This window comes from Musa acuminata, chromosome BXJ3-11 (assembly GCF_036884655.1).
Source record: "Musa acuminata AAA Group cultivar baxijiao chromosome BXJ3-11, Cavendish_Baxijiao_AAA, whole genome shotgun sequence".
Taxonomy (NCBI): Eukaryota; Viridiplantae; Streptophyta; class Magnoliopsida; order Zingiberales; family Musaceae; genus Musa; species Musa acuminata.
Window position 1 is genome coordinate 9430790 of NC_088359.1, and position 23858 is coordinate 9454647.

Consider the following 23858-nt stretch of genomic DNA (forward strand, 5'->3'; position numbering starts at 1 on the left):
AGAGAGAGACTGAAATCACAGGACATTAGGATAGGCTTTTGATAGATACTTGGGAGACTTTGGAGGCAAAATCTTGTAGATTCTGTCGCTTTGTTCTGACTCGGACAGATCACCTTAAATATTCTGTATCCATTGGATTTTTCTTCTCCTGAGGTAAAGAGCACTCTTCTTTCTTGATTAAGATGGGACAGCATGATAATTAAGGATACATTTCGCATTCTTGACAGCTATAATTGCGAGAGAAGAAGCTGAAGCCAGTCGAAGGAAGAAAGCAGAGATTGTGACCGTATCATAGGATCAAGTTTCGACTCTACTGCAACTCTGTGATGGGGATGGAAGATCTGAGAGATCCCCAGTGTCGGGAAAGGATCGACTGCTCCTTTCCTTGTCCCAACACTCATGCAACAGCTAACAACCGGGGAATCGAGTAAGGAGGATGCAGCACTAAGCTTCAGCGTCTCCATCGTCGGAGCTTGTTCTTGGTGAAGCAGCCGGATGCTTCCCGGCGGTCAACGGGTCTAATCTCGGTCAAGACACCATGGATTAGGGAGCTGTAAAGAAGAGAGTAAAGCAGGAAGACGACGGCAATGGGAATCAATTGCTGAGATCAACATATTGGGGGCCAACTGGGAGAGATGGGGACTAAAAGTTTTCCTCTACTTTTCAGGAGCTGTGCTACCATCTCCTGCCAATTTAGTCAAACTTGTTGTGTTCTTGGGACAGGGATCAACTTTAACAATGTCTATTTGAATATGATCACATAGCAAAGTAGAAGACGAATTGGGTTCGACAACGTGTTTTGAAATCCGACCACATTAAAAGTATACAAAATTAAGCATCACAGTGGGAGTACTATAGACGTTTTGATACGATCCACTTTTCTTTGATCTTGATATTAATATCTGAATAGGTCTTACCGACATCTTTACTTTGCAACAAAATAATTAAAATTATGGTCGGTCAACCAAAGTATCTGTCGTTGATCCATATAAAACTTGAACTCGAATATAAGATCTATCACTTGTGTAATAATTCACTAATTAATCCCGACGTCTCATGTGCAGGTCGCGTGATCCTCCTTTCGCCGTTGGATTGAGATCAATTATATTTGGATCAGATCGAAATCGGATCCGATACGTTGATTCATATCCGATCCAATTGACCCAATTGTAGCCTTAATGGTTCGGCAGGCCCCTATATGGCCCGCCAGCCGTGACAAGTGAGAGCCTCGGTTCGAGAAAGACCGGTCCGGTTGGCCCAAAATTGACACAAAGACCGAACCAAGAATGTATATCGTTGATTCGTTACGGGTACGGGTACGATCGAATGAGTTACCCGAATCCGTTGATTAATGGTCGGGTCGGGTACGATTTATTCGGTATCCCGTCCAATATCCTATGCCATCTTACCGACCCGATCTGTAGTCGTTTGCCTTCGCTCCCTCGAATCGTAAACGCCTTCTTCCGCCGTTGAGCGGCACAGCGGACGGGAAAGGAAGCGACCGGGGGAACCTCGAGCTAGGGTTTCGTTTATGCCGGAATTAATGGATAATTTCGCACTCCTCTCCTCTAAGTTCTCCGTTGTCGTAGCAGCTCCAGCTTCGTACGAGATCCTCAACAGGCGGCGATCGGCTCATTCTTCTCTTCCCTCGCTCCCTGCGAGAAGAGGTAGACGAATCGGGTGCGGTGGTAGACCTCCCGTACTCGTTTTCTTTGCTCTCAAGAGCGGAAGCATTGATCGAGCCCCGTCTAATGCCGGTAATTTTTGTCCCACATCTGTGTTCGAAGCATTTTCCTGAAATATATTGGGTTAAAGACGAAGATATTGATTGGTTAGGGTTCCTTCTTCCTCACGTAATTTGTGGGTGGGCAATTCCTTCTGTGGTTATGGGAGCAAAGTATGCTGTGGCCCTTTGGACTCTGAATTAGTGTACTATAAACCCTGAAGATAGCAGGAAAATATACATTTTGGTATTAGTTCTTAGCATTTCCTTTTATGTTTCGCAAATTTGTCTTGAGATTTTTACTCCCTGTTTAATTGATTAGTTATACATCCGTTACCTGCATCTGCTTCTATTTTTAATGTACATGTCATCACGATTTTCTCCCTAAATACATTTCTTTGATCTGGTTTATCTTTATATTTCATTTCTTGTTCTGCTATAGGGCGTGGGAAATTCAAGGCACAAGTTTTTGCAAGTGCTTCATCTTCAAGCAACAGTGAGATGACAACTAGTAGTGCAATGGCGCCACTTCCAGTGCCTTCGTCACCAACATCCATGTATATTTTTTACTGCATAGTTCTTTGTGTTTGAAGTTGAGCACACGTGGATCTTTGTGTATATTTGTAATTTGTGGGATTCAAGCATCGCCACACAATTGTGATCGAATCAATAGGTTTCTGTTTACTCAATTATGGAAGATCTTGTTTCCTTTCTTGGTGTGTGTTGCTGAGGCTAACATAATCTTTTCCCTCCTTCCTTTCTTCTTGAGAATCTGCAGAGGTTCACCATTGTTTTGGATTGGAGTTGGAGTTGGTCTATCAGTAGTATTCCAAGTTGTATGTTGCTCAGATTCCTCTTGGATGATAATGTTTTTATTTCTTTTGTTCTTTTCTTATTGAAAACAATGTCGTTTGGTTGACAGGTGGCTGCAAAGTTAAAGGTGAGCACCATTTCTTAATTATATTCCTTTCCGAGGTATGTTGTCCTTAAGAAGGTTGTTGCTTATTGCCAGATGTGCTTTAGAGTTTCAGTAGAATTTGTTAGCAAACTAGTTGTATAGTCCTTTTGGATAGGCTATATTCTCATCGTCTATATTCTATTAAATACTTAAAATGCTAATATTTTGAGTTAGGATAGCTCCTTGATATTTTTGTTTCTTCAATACTTTTTTATTTGTTATGTTGTATGCCTTTCCATTATGGTGTCTTTGGCTAATGGTGTAATCAGCCTTCAGCCTCTTTGCTTCGTTAAAATGAAATAAAATATTGTTAAGAGGGTTCTCAGTGTTGGTTAATTAATTTTTTTTCTGAAAATCTAGACTATATTGATTGAATCCTCATCTTGTTTCCTTTCATAATTAATTATACGATCAGCCATTTAGGGACTTCAAAAATAGTATAGTGCATGGCACCTAAAGAAGCTGTTGGTATGGAAAACTTGTTGACAGAACTTGTGAGTTTCTTGTTTCAGAGATTTGCACTTCAGCAAGCTTTCAAGACCATGATGGATCAAGCAGCACCTCAAGGTGGACAATTCAATAATCCTTCCTTTGGACCAGGCTCGCCTTTCCCATTTCCTGCTACAACAACATCATCTCCAACTGCATCAACCACATCACCAGCACGTGTTTCTACCCAGCAATCTGTTACTGTAGATGTTCCAGCCACCAAAGTGGAATCAACTTCACAGTCTGAAGTTGGAGATGAAACTCAATTAGAAGAGGAAAAATCCAAAAAATTTGGTATGCATCTTTAGATTCAAGTCACCTTCTTTAATATTGTTCTGCATGGTAATAAATTTCGACGCAAGTTAAACTATCCACCGTTATTGTGGATCCTTACCGGAAGCCATTCAAGATCACCTCATGATTTATTCCTCATCGTTCCTGAATATGTAAAGGGAATAAATGCCTCTGCTAAGATGTTCTCCTTATATGTAAAGGTTGCATCATTAGGCCCTTTGGACCAGAAGTTCATTTGAAGATGTTGAATAGATTAATTTAGCAGATGAGTTTACTTTAGATTTTATATATTTATAAAGAGTGGCTAGAGGGGTCTTTTGAGAAACTTGTGTTTTGCCATATGAACGTCCTATGCATTTCTATATATGTTTCCTAGGTTGATTATGAAGAAAACAAAAGAATAACGAAGAGATAAAAAGGAAAAGAATCACGTAACTGCAAGAAAGAAAAAGTATCAAGTACCAAAACCAAAAGGGAAGATTATTAACTAAGACAAATCCTGAAATTTATCTTCCCCATAAAAGGAAAAAAATATAGTTTATTTGATTAATCTTGATATAATTGTATTTTTTCCTTATTATTATTTTTCTCCTTGTATAGTTGAACACGAACATGAGTTTATCACTGAGTCAAAGGGATTCAGGTTGATCTTTATTCTTTCCATGCCTACTATAGATCTGGAAAGTATCTTGATTTCCATTGCATGATGTCGTGCTTTAACAATGTTGTTCATCTTAGAATTGCTGACATGATATATTAGCATCTGAAGGCTTTTTTTTTTTTTTATGTCAATGGATCTTTAGTTTCTTGGCACTTGACGATGATTTTACTAGATCTACAACAAGCATGATTCTGATCTTATTGAATGGAAGTTTTGTGACGATATATTTGTTCTTTCTTCGCATAAGCAATCTTATGTCAATCTCACTATTACTGACCTAATACTTTGGTTAAATTTTTTCACTAACCTGTGTGTCACCAGGAATTCAAAAGCCACAAACTTTTATCCACCATATCCCACACTTTGATCTTTCCTATTAGGGGATTTTTTTTTTTTAATATAGGACTGCAACCAACCTGGTTTGAAAGTCAACCTTATCAAACCGAAACAATCATCAGATCCTGACCCTAACCTTATAGAGTCTAACTTGACCTGAAGTTGAGATTCTTTATCCTTTGTAACCCAGCCCAAATTAAGCGCCAATTAGGTTGGGGCGATGGGCTGTTGATAGGCTGATTATCTTGTGTCTGGTTGGCATGGGCTGCGCAGATTTCAAATTCTAAAATAAAATCCAGTTAGAAAGTTTAGGTACATGCATGTTAGCGGTGCTAAATAAATTATAATAAAATATTTAGTCTGTAAATGGTATTGCCAAATTATATTGGGTTGCTTATGGGTCAATCTAACCTGGTTCAGGTTATTCCATTTCTAACTAAATCATGCCCAAAAAATACCATCATATCCCAATTCAGCCTAATGATTGAGTTGGTCTACCAGCTTAGGTTGAACCAAAGCCAAATGACTTCTTCCTTGTTACAGCAATACAAGTAGAAGATACAAATTTCTACCTTCGTGGTACAAGACATGATGAAGAAAGCAAAAATGTGTTGCAGATCTTGTTAGCAATTTCCTATAATCTTTGGCATACGGGAATCAGTTGTCTATGCTGACACTTCGCTATCTGTTGCAAATTTCTGCAGCTTTTGTGGATGTTTCTCCAGAAGAATTACTGCAAAATGATCCTTCCAATCTAAAAGAGTCAACAAAGGCAAGTCCAGCTGAGACTCAACCCGTGAACGAAGTAAGTACTTGGCATGTTACAGAGCAGTTGCTTTATTCTTGAGTGATAAATCTGCTGAAATATCAGCTTGTACTTTTTGAAGATTCCACCAAATGGAACTGTTAAGCAGGATGGAAGTGCTTCAAATGAACAAACTCAAACTCGTAAGTTATGGGGATGATTTGTTATTGGGACATGTTATGCGACCCCAACAATGGCATTTTTCTTTTTATATTTCAAAGCTCAAGGCAGACCGTATAGAGATATTATGCAGTGCCAGTTCATGAGTTTTTGCATTATTTTATGGATTTTTTAGTGCATACAAGTGGTCATAGTTTATGATTAAACATTCAGGCCCTCCTGAAATTTATTGATGTATTAAAATTGCAATCTTTTGATACCGATGAATTGATATGTCCATTAGATGTTGTTCTACTTCATTCGATGTTGTTCTACTTCATTCATTATCATCTATGATGCCGAAAAAGATAAATAATGCTGAAAAGGATAAAATTACGTATGTACGTGTGTTTGTGTTGTCTATGTGCATCTGTTTTTATGCATTCATGAATGCAAAGGTACTTTCATTCACACACCACTGTGCTGAATGGTTACATCTCTCATACTCTGTTTACCAAATTATTTTATGGTTTATGAAGAAAATAATTTATGAAGCTTTTCATATTTGTTAGCCTAATACTTGTGAAAAAGAATTTTCTCAAAATTTGTGCTATGTTCATGTAAGTTAATTTGTTCACCTTGTGCACAGGTGATTCACCATCTCTCTTGTCAGTTGATGCATTGGAGAAAATGATGGAAGATCCAACTGTGCAAAAAATGGTTTACCCGTAAGTATCATGCTAATTAATTAATTGGAATACTCCTATCCAAGCTTTACAGTCTTTCTAAAGGTTAGCTTGATTTTTTTATTTTTTTAAATAGAAAGTTATCATTTGCCTTCATCTTTGACATGAAGCTACGAGATCTCGTTGGTTCAATCTTTTCCAGGGTTGTTGACTGAAGTCAGAAAGAAGCATGTAGATGTTAGATAATGCATACAACTTGGTCTTTAGAGAAAATTCCTTGTGGCAACTTATGGTCATGTAGACCTTCATTTGTCTTTATATTATAACATGAAACTTTTGTCCAATTCTTTTGTTTGATTCTTTAAGTACATGACATTAGTTAGATCTTATTGCATTGTATATGATGTAGGACAACCTAAATGGTGATAGACTTAAGGGTTTGGGTAGAGAGTTGGTGACAAGAAAAATGGAAACAAAATAAGGGGAGGATTCAATAAAACACAATGGATTCATAGAAATCTCAATTCAAACAATGAAGGAGAAAAACATTGATATGCCCTTTTTTGTTAGCTTGACTTGGTTATGAAGTTTGATACATGATTCTCTTATGCTAGATGACTCCAATAATGTCAAGCTCCCTGCAGTTTGGGGTTTTGGAATCCAGTAATGGTGGAATTTAGGTGGTAGGATATTTGAGAAAGAGAGTAGAGGAAGATCGTCGGAAGCTTCTTCTGTTCCATTAGGTATCTAATCTGTCTCAGGTTGGAGCTTGAGCAGAAAGGACTAAATTTGTGATCTCACACCTGTTACATATATTGTAAGAGAAAAAATTCATTCAGTAACTTTTTTCATCGGCCAAAGTACAAGAAGAAATGGAAATGCTATAATAAGGAAAAAAGACAACTACATCAAGGCTAATCAATTAGTTAAATTTTCTTTAATTGGGGAAAATAAATTTTTAGAGACAAATAATCTTCCCTTTTGATATAATATATTTTCGACGGTTTTCTATCTTTGCAGGTAGGTTAAACTTCCTTATGGATATGAAATCTTCAATCAAACTAAATTTGGATTCCATCCATTCATCGTTTTCTTCTTTCATTTCCTTTCTCTTCTCCTTGATCAAGCTAGGAAATGAAGATAGAAATGTCGGAGATATTTCCACATGACAATTTATAATTTTTTTACAAAATACCCCTTCTAAAATAATAAACCATTCCGAAGAAAAAGAAAAAAATAACTGGGCTGGATTTAAAGCATGTTGGTTAAACCAGAATCGAAGTTCATCAAACACCAAAGAAATTCATGTTGACCCATCTTCTTTCCACACCTCATATATAATCAATCTGGAAAGTGTCTTTATTTCCATCAGTATATGTTGGATTTCTTTGATATAATGAAAACCAAAGAAAGTTTTGTATTGGTCTTACCTTAAGTGCTTTTTTATGTTGCACATTCATCCTCCATTTGGCTTAGTTTTATTCCTTTTTTTTATCATATTCATTACTATAATACTATACCTTCATAACCCATGAAATAGGACTGACCTTGTCTCGATGCATTCATGTGGCAGCTATTTACCTGAAGAAATGAGGAACCCAGAGACATTCAACTGTATGTGTTCATCATATCTGCTTGAGAAGTTTACTTTCCCTTCTTGTGGTTGTTCATTAGATATCTAGACATATTACCATATATTTGCAAATTCTTATAAATCTACTGGCAGACATTTGATTTTTTTTTTCTTTTGTTTTTCAGGGATGATGCAAAATCCTCAATTTCGCCAGCAAATGCAAGATATGCTGTATGACCTCAATCCTGATCTCCGTTTGCGTGTTTAAACATTTTGTTTTTTTATATTACACAACAGCTTTTGTTATTTGGAATAATATATTCTAAAATATGCAAACATAGAAATGAAATATATTTTTTTCTGAAGAAATGCATGTTAAATAAACTCTTGCATTTGATTTGTGATTGACAAGGTGGTCTTATAACAGCCATGGTAGCTAGTATCATTACACACACACACAGACGCACACACATATATATAAACTATGATGCTTAGCACTTTGTACAAATCCTTTAGATTATTACTAGATTGAAGTATCTAGTATAAAAATGTGTGAATATTACTCTTATTATGGTTAACTGCTATGATTTTGTCTTTTTTCAGTTGTTAAATTAGTTTTTATTCTTATTTTAAGTTCAACGAGCTTATCCTATTAGTATAATTATTGTTTTGATCCTTGAGTACCTTATGAGACTTGACAAAGAAATTTTTGTTGTAAATATTCTTGGGCTGCAAATAAATGAATTGCCTGTTGGATATTTGTGGTTGATTATTGAATCTTTATAACACTAAATATAAGGAATTTCTCGTAGTTTCTGTCATGTTTCTAATTTATATGCAAGTTTTTTAATGGGTTTACATTTGTGGTTTTCAACAATTTCATTAGAATTTGCATTGTTATCTCCTACTTTTGAATTTATGATTTCTTGTCCTTATTCAGAAACAATATGGGTGGAAATAATGAATGGGACAACCGCCTGACTGAGTCCTTGAAAAATTTTAATCTTAGCAGTCCTGAGATCAAGCAGCAGTTTGGTAAGTCAGAAAGTATCTCTTTGTTGATAGCAGTCGGTGTTATGGAAAAGAAGTCATTTCTGAATCATACTTATTTAAAGCTTCTTTAATTGTTGTAGTACAATTACCTTTTCAGAAAAATATCATTTTTCTTTGTTGTGTACTTTTTTGATAAGTGGTTTGGAAAAACAATATGAAAAGATCTTCAGACAAAGCATATTCATACAATAGAAAACTCTTCAATCCCTTGTTCAACCTTTTACATGGAAGAAACTTTTAGTACAGAATTGTAAATTTGAGTTGGACATGACTCCTTATTTGTAATTTTTGTTTTATGGTGAGGTAGGCTCTAAGCAAAGTTTACCCTGCCTTGGACTTTGACTGAATATAACAGATAAAGAACTCAGTAGAAAAGCAAAAAGTCAACTGCATCTCTCTGTCTATTCAGCTTGCTGCAACTATCTGTGTGTATCCTCTTTCCTTTCTGTCTTCACTTTGTCTTTTTGTTCACTGATTTCTCCTAACCTTTTTGTTCTTTTGCTACTTCTGAAAATGTGCCTATCTAATTTCCACAATTTACTAGATCTTTGCTAAGTACTTCCCTTCCACATTCCAGCTTTCTTTGTAGGCTAACATCCATCTTGGCTGTCAGACTGTCATCACCTTTCCTAACTGCCTAAGCCTAGCATCCCTTATATATGCTGTCACTCATCACTGCCACCTTTTTAACAATTGTTATGGTTTATCACTTTATCTAGCCTTGATCACCTCTCCCGTATCCTTTCTTTCCCACTTATGCTCGTTAACATCTCTATTGTATCTTTGTATTTTGCCCTTGCCTTCTGCTGGGGTACCTATTGAATTGGTTTTATGTAGCTAACATAATCTATCAACATTCTTAAGTTTGATCAGTTTGCTTTATAAGTACAATCAGGTTAGATCAGGTAAAACTTCTGTTGATGGGCTGACATTACAAGCCTTTTATGTCTTCTAGATTATTTCTATGAAATACAACCTAAAATGTTGTGTTCTTTATGGTATTGATTTAGTTGGCACTGTGAGAATCAAGCAGCATAGTTTATTTAATTGTTTGATGGAGGTTCTGAATGCCTTTGAGAACCATCTTTGTATAGTTCATCATTGTCCTTGATTTTGACTAAGCTCACAGGGCATGCACAGTGCACATGGCATGGGCAGTGCATCTGGTCTTAGGAGCTACCTGAACAGTTACATTGATGTGAGCTCATACATGGAAGCAGAAAGTATAACTGGAGAAGTATCACACTGTTTACTGTACTCCTTATGTGACTGTTGTTGAATAGCTACTCATTTTTTGATATGTGTTGAAGTAACTATTAGCAAATCTTGTAGCGGTAAACTTTGCTTATTCTTTTTTGTGGTGCTACTTCTGGTGACTTTTGCTGAAACTTATACATCTTACATTTAATGCAGAACAGATAGGGCTCACTCCGGAAGAAGTTATTTCTAAAATAATGGCCAATCCTGATGTTGCTATGGCATTTCAAAATCCTAAAGTGCAAGCTGCTATCTTAGATGTATGCTCAGACACATTTCATTTTCTTAAAATGTCTATCTATATTCTGTATATTAACATATTTTTGCATTCAACAGTGCTCACAGAATCCACTCAGCATTGCAAAATATCAGAATGACAAGGAGGTAAGTTATAGATACAGTTTGTTTGGCAATATGTCATCATGAATTTTCTTATGTAGGTATTTTTTTGGTTCTTTATGCTGTAGATAATAGTGTGAGACCATTGCTCTATCTTTCTTAGTGAGTTGTGTTCTGTAGACGTATCAAGAGTTATTTGCAATCATAGTCAGAAATTAGTTGCTGTAGTACTACGATATGAAGTTGAACTTGTAATCACAAGATGAAGGAATTGAAGTTGGCAAAAGGTTCGTAACAACTTAGAAGGTGGAAGAAACTTTATGCTTCTGTAGGATAACATGTTAGATGGTTATGTAAGGTTCTGTTGTCACATATTTAGATGACTCTTGGTTTAGCTTATTCCTTGAATGCTGAATGCTGAGCTTGAAAATTGCATATTGACATCCATCAAGAAGTTGGATTTTCAAGGGACATTTTGGAGTCATCTCAGGCTCTATAACGTTGGTTGCCTGTTAAGAAAAAGATTTAGATACCTATATAAATAATGGTGTTAGACGAGTTGTGTTAATGATTCTAGAATGATTTTTTTAGCTTTCTTAAGCCTGAGTTGTTGGTGGTTTCAAAGAACTTTGCATATTATGAAAATACATTATAATCTTATCTTAAGGTTGTTCAAGAAAGAGAAATTTGATCTTATGTAACACTAACACTTGGTTCTGTTGGCACAGTTATTCTGCATTAGCATCATTTTTTATCGCTCCTGATGCTTATGTTCTTTGATGTTGGTTATATATGTAATAAGGAATTTGATTTTGTGGTTATATAACCATATCTTATATGTAAAAGAAGTAACAAGTTACTGTAATAAAGTTTTCTACATTTGAAGCAACCACTTAATCAAGAAATTTGAACCAACTGATATCTTCATTTCATAGTTCACAACAGTGGAAGTAAGTGACAACTCACACCTTGATGACTTGATAGCTGCAGTGTCTATTTTGCAAATCAGAATAATGAGATTCCAATTACTTCTGCTCTTTATTTTATCTTTTTTCCTTTTGAAGTTACGATGCATGTTTAAATCCATGTTGATGCAATATTGGTTATGACATTGCTGGCTGATATCTTTTACTGTTATTAGCTGTCATTGTAACAACGTCAATGACCTGTAAACAATGTAGCAACTGCATGCATCTATAGTCACTGTGCATCGTCCGCATATAATTTACTTGTCATATCTGGGACTCCCTAGATAACACCATCTCAGAGTTTCCTCATATCTCACTTTATGTTCTTTCATATGCTGCGATCTCTTGTGTTCATCACTCTTTTATCTTAGATTATGGATGTGTTCACCAAGATATCAGAACTCTTTCCTGGTGTATCGGGTTAACCCATGATGGACTTCACATGCATGGGTCCATGGTTCTGACAATTCAATCTGTCCGCCGCCCGCTGCCGGCCCATCGGATGGTGAAGCTGTAAACTATGCATCACAGTTTCGAAATGCAGATCACGCTCGAGCAAATTCTTGGTAACTCACCTCAGCTGGTTATCATAGCTCCTGTGAATTGGTCTGCTGTTTTGAGTATAGATATAGGGTTTTGTAACTTATAGCATCTTTCTCCAACGTATGACTTTGCTTAGTATTGATCATACCTTCTTATTTGAAGAACCTTACATGGTTGGATCGTTTTTGTACCAAAATGAGTTTAAAAATTCAGAATATGATATAGAATGGATTCATGGGGGTAAAATTATCGAATGACATCCTTGATGATTAAAAAATATATGTTTTGATCTCTGAGGAACTCATATGTGACTATTATTCAAGTCATGATAACTTTGTTGGATAAACTATTTCGTTTATTTCATTGACCAATTTATTTTGGATTGAATTAATGTAATTACTTTTTAGATTTTATCACATGTTATTTAATCTGGTTAAAAGTTTATATTTATAACGGTAGATATCATCATCTTTATCATACAACTGATGTTTTGCCTAACATTCGGTCCAACCATTGATCTAAGATTCGACGAGATCGCTTCATAATGACTTCATAATGATCGCTTTCTGATAGTTATGTTTCGAGTCCTTATGATGACTTCAGGGGGAAGTCTTTTTGTGGGTTCTGCTCCATCATTCAAGCAAGACATCAAAAGCCATTATATCACACTCAGTTGTTGCCTCTCCCTACCCCCACGCTGTGGTCTATCCCTCCTGATCGAGTGGCGGCCTTCGCACGCTCCTGACCATGGCTGTCTTCCAGCCCAACCTCTTCCTCCTCTTGCCTCTCGTCTCGGTGCTGGTGATGGCACCGGACCTGGCCGCCGGCGACAACGCGGCCCACCTGCACTTCTACATGCACGACACTCTCAGCGGCTCCACCCCCAGCGCCGTCAGGGTCGTGCGAGTGTCCGACTCGACGGTGTTAGGCTTCGGAGACGTCGTCGTGACAGACGACCCGCTGACCGAGGGGCCGGACCTTCGGTCGGCTCCTGTCGGCAGGGCGCAGGGTCTCTACGCCATGGTTTCCCAGGGTACCGGTGACCCAGCGCTGCTTCTGGGGGTCAACCTGGTGTTCACGGAGGGGACGCGCAACGGGAGCACGCTGGCGGTGCTTGGGAGGGACGCCGTCTACTTGCCGGTGAGGGAGCTCCCGGTTGTCGGCGGCAACGGCGTCTTCCGCCTCGCCCGCGGCTACGCCCTCATCAAGACGTACTCGCTCAACACCACCACCGGCGATGCCGTCTTGGAGTGGGACGTATTCGTCGTGCAATAATTTTCGTGCTCGTTGATCGATCAAGTCCTCCTCGTTCTCCTCTCGTCCGATTTCATGCTTCGTCTGTGAAGCATGAGCAGCCTAAAATATGTTGCATTCTGTTCTCTATCGTGAAATGCATCATCATCATCATCAAGATCAAGATGAGAAGCTTAGGTCGGCAGTCGCAGTCTGATTGATGCCCAGTGATCTTCCAATCAAATAAGAAAATAAAAAGAAAGAAAATTGACCTGTCGTATCTTTTCATGTTTCGTTCTTCTCTTTTACGATGAACTGCAGTAATCTGTTGGAGATTCGGTTTGAGATCATTGACACTTTACCTTCCCAGTAGGTGAGAAAGGCAGCGGAAACCATAACAGTGCCGAAAAGAGGAAGACGACAAGAGGGACTTGAGGGAGAAACCCGTTACTGATGATTCACAATATAATCGACTTAATATGTGCACGCTATCTACGTCAATTAGAGCGCCATAAATCATATTTGACTTGGATTGATGTAGTTTATGCCTTCATGAACCCTCCAGGTACTTGTCGACGACGCTCACCAAGGTGCTCTTGGGCACGGCGCCGATGACGCTTTCCTTCTTCTCGCCGTTCTTGAACACCAGCACGGTGGGAATGCTGCGGATGCCGAACCTGGAAGCGATGCCGGGGCAGTCGTCGGTGTTCACTTGGCAGCACACGATCTTCCCGGCGTAGTCCCTGGCCAGTTCCTTGATCACCGGCGCGATCATCCGGCACGGACCGCACCACGGTGCCCAGAACTCCACCAGCACTGGCTTGTCGCTGGCAGCCACCAGATTCTCCCAGTTCGCATCCACCACCACCAACACTGCACGGCGTGCAGCGTCGAAGATTATGTTGTGATGGTCTCATTCATCTCTGCCGCACAAGCTTTTGAAGCGGTGGTAAATGCAAACATTACCTTCGTCCACGGTCTTCTTGGCTCGACAGGTGACGCGGCTCCGTCGCCCGTCGTCTCCGGTCGACGTGGAAGGAGGAGATGAGACGGACTTCCTGTGTCCGGTAGCGGCAGGGAGGTGGAACTTGTCCCTGATGAAGAAGGGTCGGTGCGCAGGTAAAGCCCAGGTGCCGGTGGTAGCTGCAGCCGAGGAGGCAATGGTGCTCACTTGGAAGCAGGCCTTCAGAGCCATTCACTTGCACCTCTCGATCTCCCCCTTCTTTCTCTCACTTGCTCTCGGATGGGAAGAAGGAAGATGGGGTCTTGCAGCTTGTGATGAGCAGCACTGATTTCTCTCTCAGTGGATATTGCGTGAGAACATGAGGCTGCCATGGCGTCAGGTCCCGAGTGGATGAGCTCTCTCCTTTTGTTGCGAAACAAAGGAATGGATAAAACGAAAAGAAAAAAAATTTAAAATTTCGAATATGGCACGTGCTCGTCACGTGACATAAAAGCACTATGTAATCCTTTGGAACCCCTCCCCCCCCCCCGGGTGGCGGGAACCCAGTCAACCCATTCCCATTCTCTCTCTCTCTCTCTCTCCGATTTGTCGCCGTCGCGCTCCATCTCCACCGTCTTCATCAGCGGCGAGCGGGGGCCCGCCACCGCCTACGATACCCGTCCGGCGGCTGAAACCCTCAACCCCAGCCGCAGCAGCAGCCGAGGAAATGACGGACGAGGATGTCTTCTAGGACGAACACCCAAGTCCTCGTCGGCTAGGAAAACATCGGTACGGACGCCCAAGATCCTTTGACCGGGTTCGAATGCAAGAATCGATCTTTTCTTTGACTAGTTTCGCAGTTCTTCGGCAGATCGATTATAGATTAGACGACGGGTTCAAGAACGCCTACTGGTAATTCCCAATTGGGGGATGCTATTTGCCTAGGTTTTCTTCACTAAGATGTGTTGTATACAAGGTCTGCCATAGATCTCAGTATTGCTGGCTAAATGTCTCTGTCGTGATCGCCCCCTTCTCTCAAGGGAGAAAGCTCAGAAGGTTATGGCGTTTCTCTCTCTTACCCAGCGAGTACCTGTCTTGCGGCTGGAGCAACCCAGGCACGATGGCGGGAATGGCGAGATGACACAAAATCAATTAAAAATATTATTATTATTTTTATGACCTTTACATTATATATATATATATATATATATTATATGGATGAGAGTGAGCGAATGTGAGTCAGATTCCCGCGAGCGATTTGGATTAGATGATGGCGGAGCGGCTCTCTTCTTCGGTGGCGTCGTCTTCCTGTTGCTGTCTCCTCCCTACCTCCAAGCGGGCGGCGATGCCGTCCTCCGCAACCCTTCCTCCGCTCCCCCACCGCTTCTCCTCGTCCTCCTCCCGCCAATCTCACCGCCTTGCTTCTTACTTGCTCACTTCTTCTTCATCTTCCCTCCGCCTTCTCCGGGTCCGCCCCTCTTCTCTTTCTTACTCTTTGATGACATCGGTGAAGAAGTAGGATCAATTAGTTGTTTGATTTGTGCTTTCTTGGTTGGAAAATCCCCAGAGGCCTGGGATCCACCCTCGCAGGACCATGTTGGTCTTGTGCGCGTCTTCGGATCCAGCGCAGCTGAGAAGCGCTAGGGAGGACATCAAAGAGCTTCTCAAGACCACCTTCTGCCATCCGATTCTGGTATTCAAATTTCGTTGTGTCATGCTTTGAAACAGTTGGTTGGTAATTAGTGATCTGAGGGGGTAATTGAGCTCTCTGATCCTGTTAGAGTGCTTTTAATAGTATACGAATGTATATCATTGATCAAATCTATATTGTATGGGTTGTGTTGTGATGTGGTCTTATATTTTTATACGAGGTAATAGTTTATGGGTGGAATCCATTTTTTTGCTATTTGTTAGCACCTTTCTTGGGAAATATGATAGAGTTTATGGTCCTACTGGTTTTATTAACCATACGCTAAACAAAATTTAGTGAAAAAAAATGGGTTTTTATTTTATACAAGGCTGAAGCAGAGAGAAGGAGCCACATCCGAATATGTTGTACTGCTTTGTAGTTCGCTGGTTGTGTTGGTAAATATAAATTGGAGACTCAGGTTAATTGGGTCCATGCAAAAAAGGTTTAAGGAACGTCAAAAACCTTTGGCTTGACTTCAAATCTATATATCACTTTGTGGTTGATGAAGGTAGGAAGGATCCATGTAGCTGATTGAGAGTACCTGAGACTAGAGGCTTGGATTTTGTTGTCAAACATGTACTTTCTTTACTTATGTTGGTCAGAAATTATCCTTAGTAGTGGTCACTCACAAAGCCATTCTTGAACAGTTTACAAACGGTGCTTGTTTTCAGATAGATTGTTTATAATTATCTTTTTAAAAATTGATTGAAATAGTGATTGTTCAAGCTACAGTTCTATCTCATTGGACTGCACAAATTGTCTGTGTTAATGAAGACATGAAAAAAGTAAATCTTTTCATACTTTTTTTTTTGGCTCTGATCACTGCTGATTTCAGATAGATTGCTTCTGTTATTTGAACTGATTATATTTGATCAATCTCTTTTTAACTGATTCGTCTGATTGAGTATCTGTTTTCTATTGTATCTTATTCTTGTGTGATAAATTGTCCTATGGCTTCTATTTATTTTCACATTGCCATTGTTTCATCATGTTCCAAGCTTATCAATAGGGCCTATATATGATCGTTCTTTTTCTTTTGGATAAAGAATGTCTTTGCTCTTCTTATCTGAACATTGCACTCTTGCTTTGTGCTGATGCATATGCATCTTTTAGCAAGGTAGTGCTAGAATAGGCAAAAAAGTATACTAATTTGACATTATCTGGTTCCTACTTTAGCAAACATCATAACGATTCACACTTCAATTTTTCCTGGTTGATCTATTAGGTTATTTAAAATAAGGTATCATATGATGATGATATATGACCACACAGGTTCGCCTGGGATGGCATGATGCCGGTACATATGACAAGAATGTTGTGGAATGGCCAAAATGTGGGGGAGCTAATGGAAGCTTGCGTTTTGAAATAGAATTAAATCATGCAGCCAATGCCGGTAATGGTTTTCTTGCACAAATAATCTGAATTACTGTTGAAACTGAGGGGGACTGACTTGATACTGCAGGTCTTGTAAATGCTCTAAAGCTTATTCAGCCTATTAAGGATAAGTATTCGAGCGTTACATATGCAGATTTGTTCCAGTTAGCAAGTGCCACAGCTATTGAGGTCATTTTCCTGACCTAGTTGCTTCCAGTGCCACTGGGCTCCTATATAGCGGATGTTCATTTTTCTTTTACTTGTTACTGTAACACAGATCATATTAATCTGCTGTTGTTTTCTATCAGGAGGCTGGTGGTCCCCAAATTCCTATGAGGTATGGGAGGGTGGATGTTTCTGGGCCGGAACAGTGCCCTGATGAGGGGAGACTTCCTGGTGAGATAGCAATGCAAATCTTTCAATTCTTGGATTCTACTGTTTCTGTGGACATTGACTCATTTTCTGGACATTAGATTTTTATAAGTTCTGTTTCGCACAAAGATTTTAACTTATTGATGTTTAATTCCTTATCCATGTATACTGAGAGTAAGATTCTTCCTTTTGTGTTTCTTGCTTATCTTAGGATGTTTGTATGCACATCATATTTTACTTCAATTTTCTAGAAAAATGATAATTTTATGCATTTTCCTTCTTTCACGATATTGGACCAACTGCATATATGCTATTCATCATTGGACTTGGACCAATATGCCTTCTCATTTGAGTTATTGATCACATTACTCAATGTCTAAAATTCTGATGAGTTTCCTTTTTCGAAGTGTTTGAATGAAATTATGCATATGACATTTTTCATAGTGATTTTTATAGTGAAAGCAACCTGATTCAGAAGTAATCAATTTTTCTATTTGAAAATTCTTGGATACTGAAAATGAAAATCATGTCTTAGGAAAATATAAATAAGAATTACTATGTAACTGTATAAAATTGCAATGAACATTTTGGCCATTCTTTTCTTCCCATTGAGTTATCTTAACCTACAATAAAGAGTTGAAAGTAACATATCATTAAATACCTATTAATTTAACCAGTGAAGTTTATGAATGTCTATCTTTGACTTCTACTAGTGCTCATAACAAGGGAAAATGCACAAGGAAAATCATAAAAGGGAAAAGATTCACAAGGAAACATGTGTCCTTTGTTTCTGACATATTTTATTGTTCCATATGATTATGATTTTGGTAAACTTGTTACCTTTGGTTTTGTGGATTTTGGATCAAGGAACAGTACCACCACACAGAGTTAATTTCAAGTTCTTATGTACAACACTCTTTGAGTTTATGACACAATATTTGGAAATTCACCCTTCCAAATTGTACCGATGATGTCATATAGTGTTGTTGACATACACTTTGTCCCTATCTTTATTGCAACAACTTGCAAATAACCTCACAACCCTAATGCGGTGCATCGCTATGGTAGGTTTGTGAGCTTATATCATCATCATAATTATTATAGAGCAGGGACTTGTCTATAAAGATTGTGACCATAACTTATGTGCCTAGTTTTGTTGAGGTATTTCTTTTCTTCCTAGTGTCTCCATTTTAGTTTCTTTGTTTCAGATGCTGGCCCATCTTCACCAGCTGATCATCTACGGGATGTTTTCTATAGAATGGGCCTTGATGACAAGGTTTAATCTTATACAAATGTTCCAACATATAGCTTAATATAACTTTCTTTTAAAAAAATTGTTTTTTCTGGAGGTAGGAGATTGTGGCATTATCTGGTGCACATACACTTGGACGGGCGAGACCAGAACGTAGTGGATGGGGAAAACCAGAAACTAGGTATACGGTATGTTGACCTCTTGTTTAGCTCATTTATATGTGTAGTAATAGATTTGCTAAACAGTGATGCTCTTTTCTTTCTAAGATGAGGTAATGATAGAATATTCTCTAAAACAAGGATTGAAATTTCGTATTGTATCGGAGTTTCAAGCTTTGCTCAATACGATATAACTAATTTAGGCGTAAAATCCTCTGAAAATACCTGAAAATAAAAAAAAGGTAGGATAAGGTTTTTAAGTTAGAAATAAATATAGTAATAGTATAAGTTTAGCAAAATCAATGTAAATTATGTAAGAATAGTATCATATATCTTTTTTGAGTTTTAAGGAGTAACCTTGTGCAAAGTTTGTATTTTGGTTCGTTACGGATTGTCCTTCTATAAATATTGAAATATCTATAGAAAAATCATTTGAATTGTTAGATTATTTTATTACAATATAAACTTTAAAATTCAAATAAATTAAATAATCACATATGTAGATATACCTGATTGTTGATTCTACCACCAAAACGAATGACAGGCCTTCACGGGTGGTGGATCGGGGTCCTCGATCCTATGCATCTACATATCAATATGATATGTATGTTGGACCCAATCCTGAAGTTGATCCCACGATATAGTGTATTGATACACCGTATGCCATTAGTGCATCACTGTGATGAATCACATCTGTCTGAGGTGGCTCTTAAGGCATGTATTGATGAATATCAGAGCTTCTATTGATCTACTTTCGCTACAGAGCTTCTATTTTCGCTACTGTTGCTCGAAGGAAGTATGATCAACTATCACCGTACTACTGTTGGCTGCATGATTCTCCATAAGACGACGTCTGTGAATACGATGAGCTTCGTTTTATGTCCATATCATATAAGCTCTATCCCATCCACTCAAATTCATCCACTGCCTTCTCCTTCCTCTTCCGTGTATAAACTTGACCAGTACCTTCTATGATCTGAATCTTGGGTGGCATGTGTAAAATATTGCTCATGATTAAAAAGTTATTCCTCTTAATCCTTATAAATTAGCTTCAATTCAATTCACAAATCATTATTTTGTAGAGTTTAGGAGAGTGCAAATGTGAGAAAAAATGAGTTTGAGATAGTTGAAGAGAATGTGACAGTGAAATGAAGTGCAATAGGGGGGAGGATGGGTTTAAAAACTCATGAGAAAGGGCTTCAATGATCAATTTGATAATTGGAACATTGTTACAAGTCGGTAACAATCGAAATTTTGATTGTTACCATCCGATATAGCCCCATATCGTCCAATACAGGGTGATATCCAGCATTTCGCTCGGTAATGGGCAGTCCGCGTACCAGTCTGCTGGCGGACCGGTATGTGCTGCCGGTACCAGGCGGCATTATTCGAAATTTAAAAAGTAACCCCAAAACAATGTTTTTTGTTTAAGGCGATGATGGAGTGGTAATATTCCTTTTCGAGTTTTGTCCCCTTTGGTCATTTTCAAAATGCATAGTATAAATGTTCTTCTAAAGGCATAATTTAGAACTTCCATATCATTTAATTGTACAATAAATTTACCAAATGCTATTTGTTTGTGGATTTTGAAAAAACTTCATTGACTAAGGTCTATGTGGAGGTTAATTTCACAAATTGCAATTCTGGATAAAAAAGAATGATACGGAAAGCTTTATGAACTAGAAGAGCAGGCAACATATATTAAGTTATGCTCTCAGAAGTATCCTTTTGATCTTTCTGTTTTACCTTACCTAAGCTATAACTCAGCTACTAGTGGTTTCACTTGTTTATCATATAAAGAGATGATTAAATTATGAGGAATAGATCAAACCTTGTTCCTTTTCTAATGCTCGTTAATTAATCCATCATGTCTTTTTATATAAGTTGTTTTACATGTTTTATTTGATTTTCCGGCTTTTTGGAGTTGATTTCTTGTGACGTATACCATATTACTGGCAGAAATAATATCTTTTGTTGTTTGAAAAATTCCACAAAAAATGGATGCCAATGTCTTTGTTGGCATTGCACATTTTACAAATTAAATGTGATTACAGATGCTGCTTTTAAAAATGTGAGCGTTCCAATGTGTTGGACTTTCTAAAAAGGACAAATATTTGGATGATTAAATGAAGAGTAATAAGTGACATGAATTTCTTGTGTTGATTAACTTGGATTGTTTTCAGTAATAAAGGAGCTTTTGGTCTGTTATAGTTTCTTGTCTCATTGTGTCGATTGCACATGTGTTAGCATCTTTGAGCATTAAGTTTTATGTTCCAAGCATGCTTCTTCATTTAGAGCATCACGAATATTCTCGTCACTTGCGCAATTTTGGTCAGAACTAATTCCATTATATATTGCTTATCGTCTACCAAGTGATAGACTTGGTGCTTAGTTTGTGAAGTTAGGGAGTGGATTGTTGTAAGCTAATTGTGATTTGACCACATCCTTAATGTCACGTTGCTTGACAGAAAGATGGACCTGGTGCACCTGGTGGACAATCATGGACAGTACAATGGTTAAAGTTCGACAATAGTTATTTCAAAGTAAGGTTTTTCTTTCATGCCTCTCAGCAATACCAAAAGGCTCCTCAGCAAAGTGAATTTGGTTTGCTAACACTTTAGGATATCATGGAACGGAAAGATGAAGAGCTACTAGTTCTGCCCACAGATGCTGTTTTGCTTGAAGATCCATCTTTTAAGGTAGACGTAGATACTCTTTTTTGACTGGGATGAATTCAGTTGTCATTCACATTTCCGAAGGTTACAACTTACTAATTTGCTATTGTATACACACAAGTGTAGATCTATGCCACAAAATACACAATGGACCAGGATGCATTTTTCAAAGATTACGCTGAGGCTCATGCTAAACTCAGCAACTTAGGTGCCAAATTTGATCCTCCGGAGGTATTAACTGAACTAAGAATATATATATATATATATATATATATATATATATATATATATATATATATATATATTTTGCTTGCTAGTTCCAAAGGGGGGGAGAGATCAAAGGAAGACAAAAAGTAGATTTCCCTCTGCAAGGCCTTTTAACACAGTGATGCTGCGGTGTTATTTTTCCAGGGGATTTCAATAGAATATGACTCGAAGACTGTAGCAGCAGAGCCATTTGTTGCAGCAAAGTACTCCTATGGTGAAAGAAAGGTACAAATCTAGCCTACTTCCCCTGTTATCATTTTCTTTCTGGAAGACAATTTCCGGGATGCATATGCAGAACCACATAAAAAAGAAATATATTTCTGCTACTCTCATGGCTTGCATGATTAAATTATCACAAAAGTGGACTTTTTTTAACTGACAATAAATTTAGAAAAAGTGGTTTACAACAATTGTGAAACTTGTTTGATGAATCACAGAAAGAACTATCCGATGCTATGAAGCAGAAGATAAGGGCAGAATATGAAGCACTTGGTGGCAGCCCAGATACGCCTCTCAAATCTAATTACTTTTTGAATATCATGATCTTGATCGCTGGTTTGGCATTTTTGACATCTTTAGTTATGAACTGAACATCTTATCTTCGTTTGTCTCTGCAACCAATATTAACCTTTTGATATTGGAGATGAGGGTGCTTGTTTACTAAGAATTTACCTTTGATTGTGGAAATGACTATATTATACTGTTGAAACGTAGTTGATTCCAAACGACATTTTTTTGAAGGTGGGATGGTAAAAGACCAATCTACCCTTTTGACTCGTCAACAGCCACCTTCTAAGGGACCCTAGTTTGTCATAATTATAAATTATTTAAAACAAATTATATTAAAATGATTATAATAATTCTAATATTTCAAAAAATTATATTAATGATGGGTGAGTCCCAATGTTTATTTGGTTTTGTAAAAGAAAATATACAAATTTTGGCCCATATAAATTTTGAACCTATGACCTACACGTTTTTAACACACTAACCAATTGAACTAATAGACTATTAATAAAATTAATCAAGATACTTTAACTAACTGAGTTAATAGGTCGACTAAAAGATTATTATAATATTATATTTTTTATGTTTCTATAAAAATATTATATAAAGTCCTTAAAAAATTATTAAAAATAATAATCATGAATTTTAGATTTGAGGTTTGTTATCATTTATTTTGATATTTTTAAAGAAATGATTATAATTGTGTTAATGATGGATGAGTCGATTTGGTCTTGTAAAAAGAATTAAGTTTACAAAATTTGGCAATGTAAGTTTCAAACCTATAACCTTTACATTATTAGTACGATACTCTAATCAACTGAACTAATAAGTCACATACAAATTTTAAATATGTGACAAAGATGCTCTAACCAATAAAGCTAATAAGTCGGTTAAAAGATTACTATAATATAGAATCTTTTATAATTTTACAAAAAAATTATATATAACCTTTAAATAAATTATTAAAATATAATAATAGTGGGTTTTAGATTTGATGTTTGTTATCATTAATTTTGATTTTTTTTAAGAAATGACTAAAATTGTATTAAAGATGGATGAGTCTCACGATATCCATTTGGTCTTGTAAAAAACAAATAGTTTATGGGATTTGGCCCATGCATGTCTCGAATATATACGATCTTCACGTTATTAGCATAACGCTCTAATCAACTGAGCTAATAAGCTACCTATAGGTCTCAAATCTGTGAACATGATGCTCTAACCAAATAAGCTAATAGGTCGATCAAAAGATTATTATGATGTCGAATCTTTTATAGTTCTAAAAAAATTTATATAAAATCCTTAAATAAATTATTAAAAATATAATAATCATGGTTTTTAGATTTGAGGTTTGCTACCATTAATTTTGATTCTTTTTTAAGAAACGACTAAAATTGTATTAATGATGTGAGTCCTACTATGTTCAATTGGTCTTGTAAAAGAAAAAATAATTTACTAGATTTGGTCCATGTAAGCCTCGAACCTACAATATTCATGTTATTAGCATGACGCTCTAATCAATTGAGCTAATAGGCCAACTATAGGTCTTAAATCTATGACGAAGATGCTCTAATCACTAAGCTAATGGGTCGACCAAAAGATT

General features: G+C 37.4%; 4 protein-coding genes across 5 annotated transcripts; 3 read left to right on the forward strand and 1 right to left on the reverse strand.

Annotated features, from left to right (window-relative positions):
* Positions 1-1421: 1421 nt before the first annotated feature.
* LOC103971209 (protein TIC 40, chloroplastic) lies at positions 1422-12043 on the forward strand. Of its 2 annotated transcripts, none has more exons than XR_001976120.2 (14): positions 1422-1757; positions 2166-2280; positions 2502-2559; positions 2646-2663; positions 3194-3464; positions 5166-5266; positions 5349-5409; positions 6015-6093; positions 7625-7665; positions 7810-7855; positions 8565-8659; positions 10096-10194; positions 10271-10318; positions 11613-12043. XR_001976120.2 is itself a non-coding variant. In XM_009385173.3 (14 exons), the coding sequence occupies exons 1-14, from the start codon at positions 1532-1534 to the stop codon at positions 11664-11666; spliced, it is 1317 nt and encodes a 438-aa protein (XP_009383448.2). In that variant the 5' UTR covers positions 1422-1531; the 3' UTR covers positions 11667-12043. The 2 variants fall into 2 exon arrangements, 1 of the variants encoding a protein (XP_009383448.2); XM_009385173.3 differs by having other exon boundaries at positions 10091-10194.
* Positions 12044-12407: 364 nt separating this feature from the next.
* Positions 12408-13297, forward strand: LOC103971210 (dirigent protein 21-like). Its single transcript, XM_009385175.3, has one exon. It carries the CDS (start codon positions 12532-12534, stop codon positions 13057-13059), a length of 528 nt encoding a protein of 175 aa, XP_009383450.2. The 5' UTR covers positions 12408-12531; the 3' UTR covers positions 13060-13297.
* Positions 13298-13448: 151 nt separating this feature from the next.
* Positions 13449-14350, reverse strand: LOC103971211 (thioredoxin M-type, chloroplastic-like). The gene is made up of 2 exons (XM_009385176.3): positions 13984-14350; positions 13449-13890 (listed from the first exon to the last, which is right to left on the reverse strand). Exons 1-2 carry the CDS (start codon positions 14210-14212, stop codon positions 13568-13570), a joined length of 552 nt encoding a protein of 183 aa, XP_009383451.2. The 5' UTR covers positions 14213-14350; the 3' UTR covers positions 13449-13567.
* An 827-nt stretch (positions 14351-15177) lies between these two features.
* LOC135652710 (probable L-ascorbate peroxidase 6, chloroplastic/mitochondrial) lies at positions 15178-22476 on the forward strand. Its single transcript, XM_065173882.1, has 12 exons — positions 15178-15428; positions 15528-15653; positions 16923-17043; positions 17113-17213; positions 17333-17420; positions 18605-18672; positions 18750-18836; positions 21275-21349; positions 21428-21505; positions 21608-21712; positions 21893-21973; positions 22186-22476. The coding sequence occupies exons 1-12, from the start codon at positions 15228-15230 to the stop codon at positions 22336-22338; spliced, it is 1284 nt and encodes a 427-aa protein (XP_065029954.1). The 5' UTR covers positions 15178-15227; the 3' UTR covers positions 22339-22476.
* The last annotated feature ends 1382 nt before the right edge of the window (positions 22477-23858 follow it).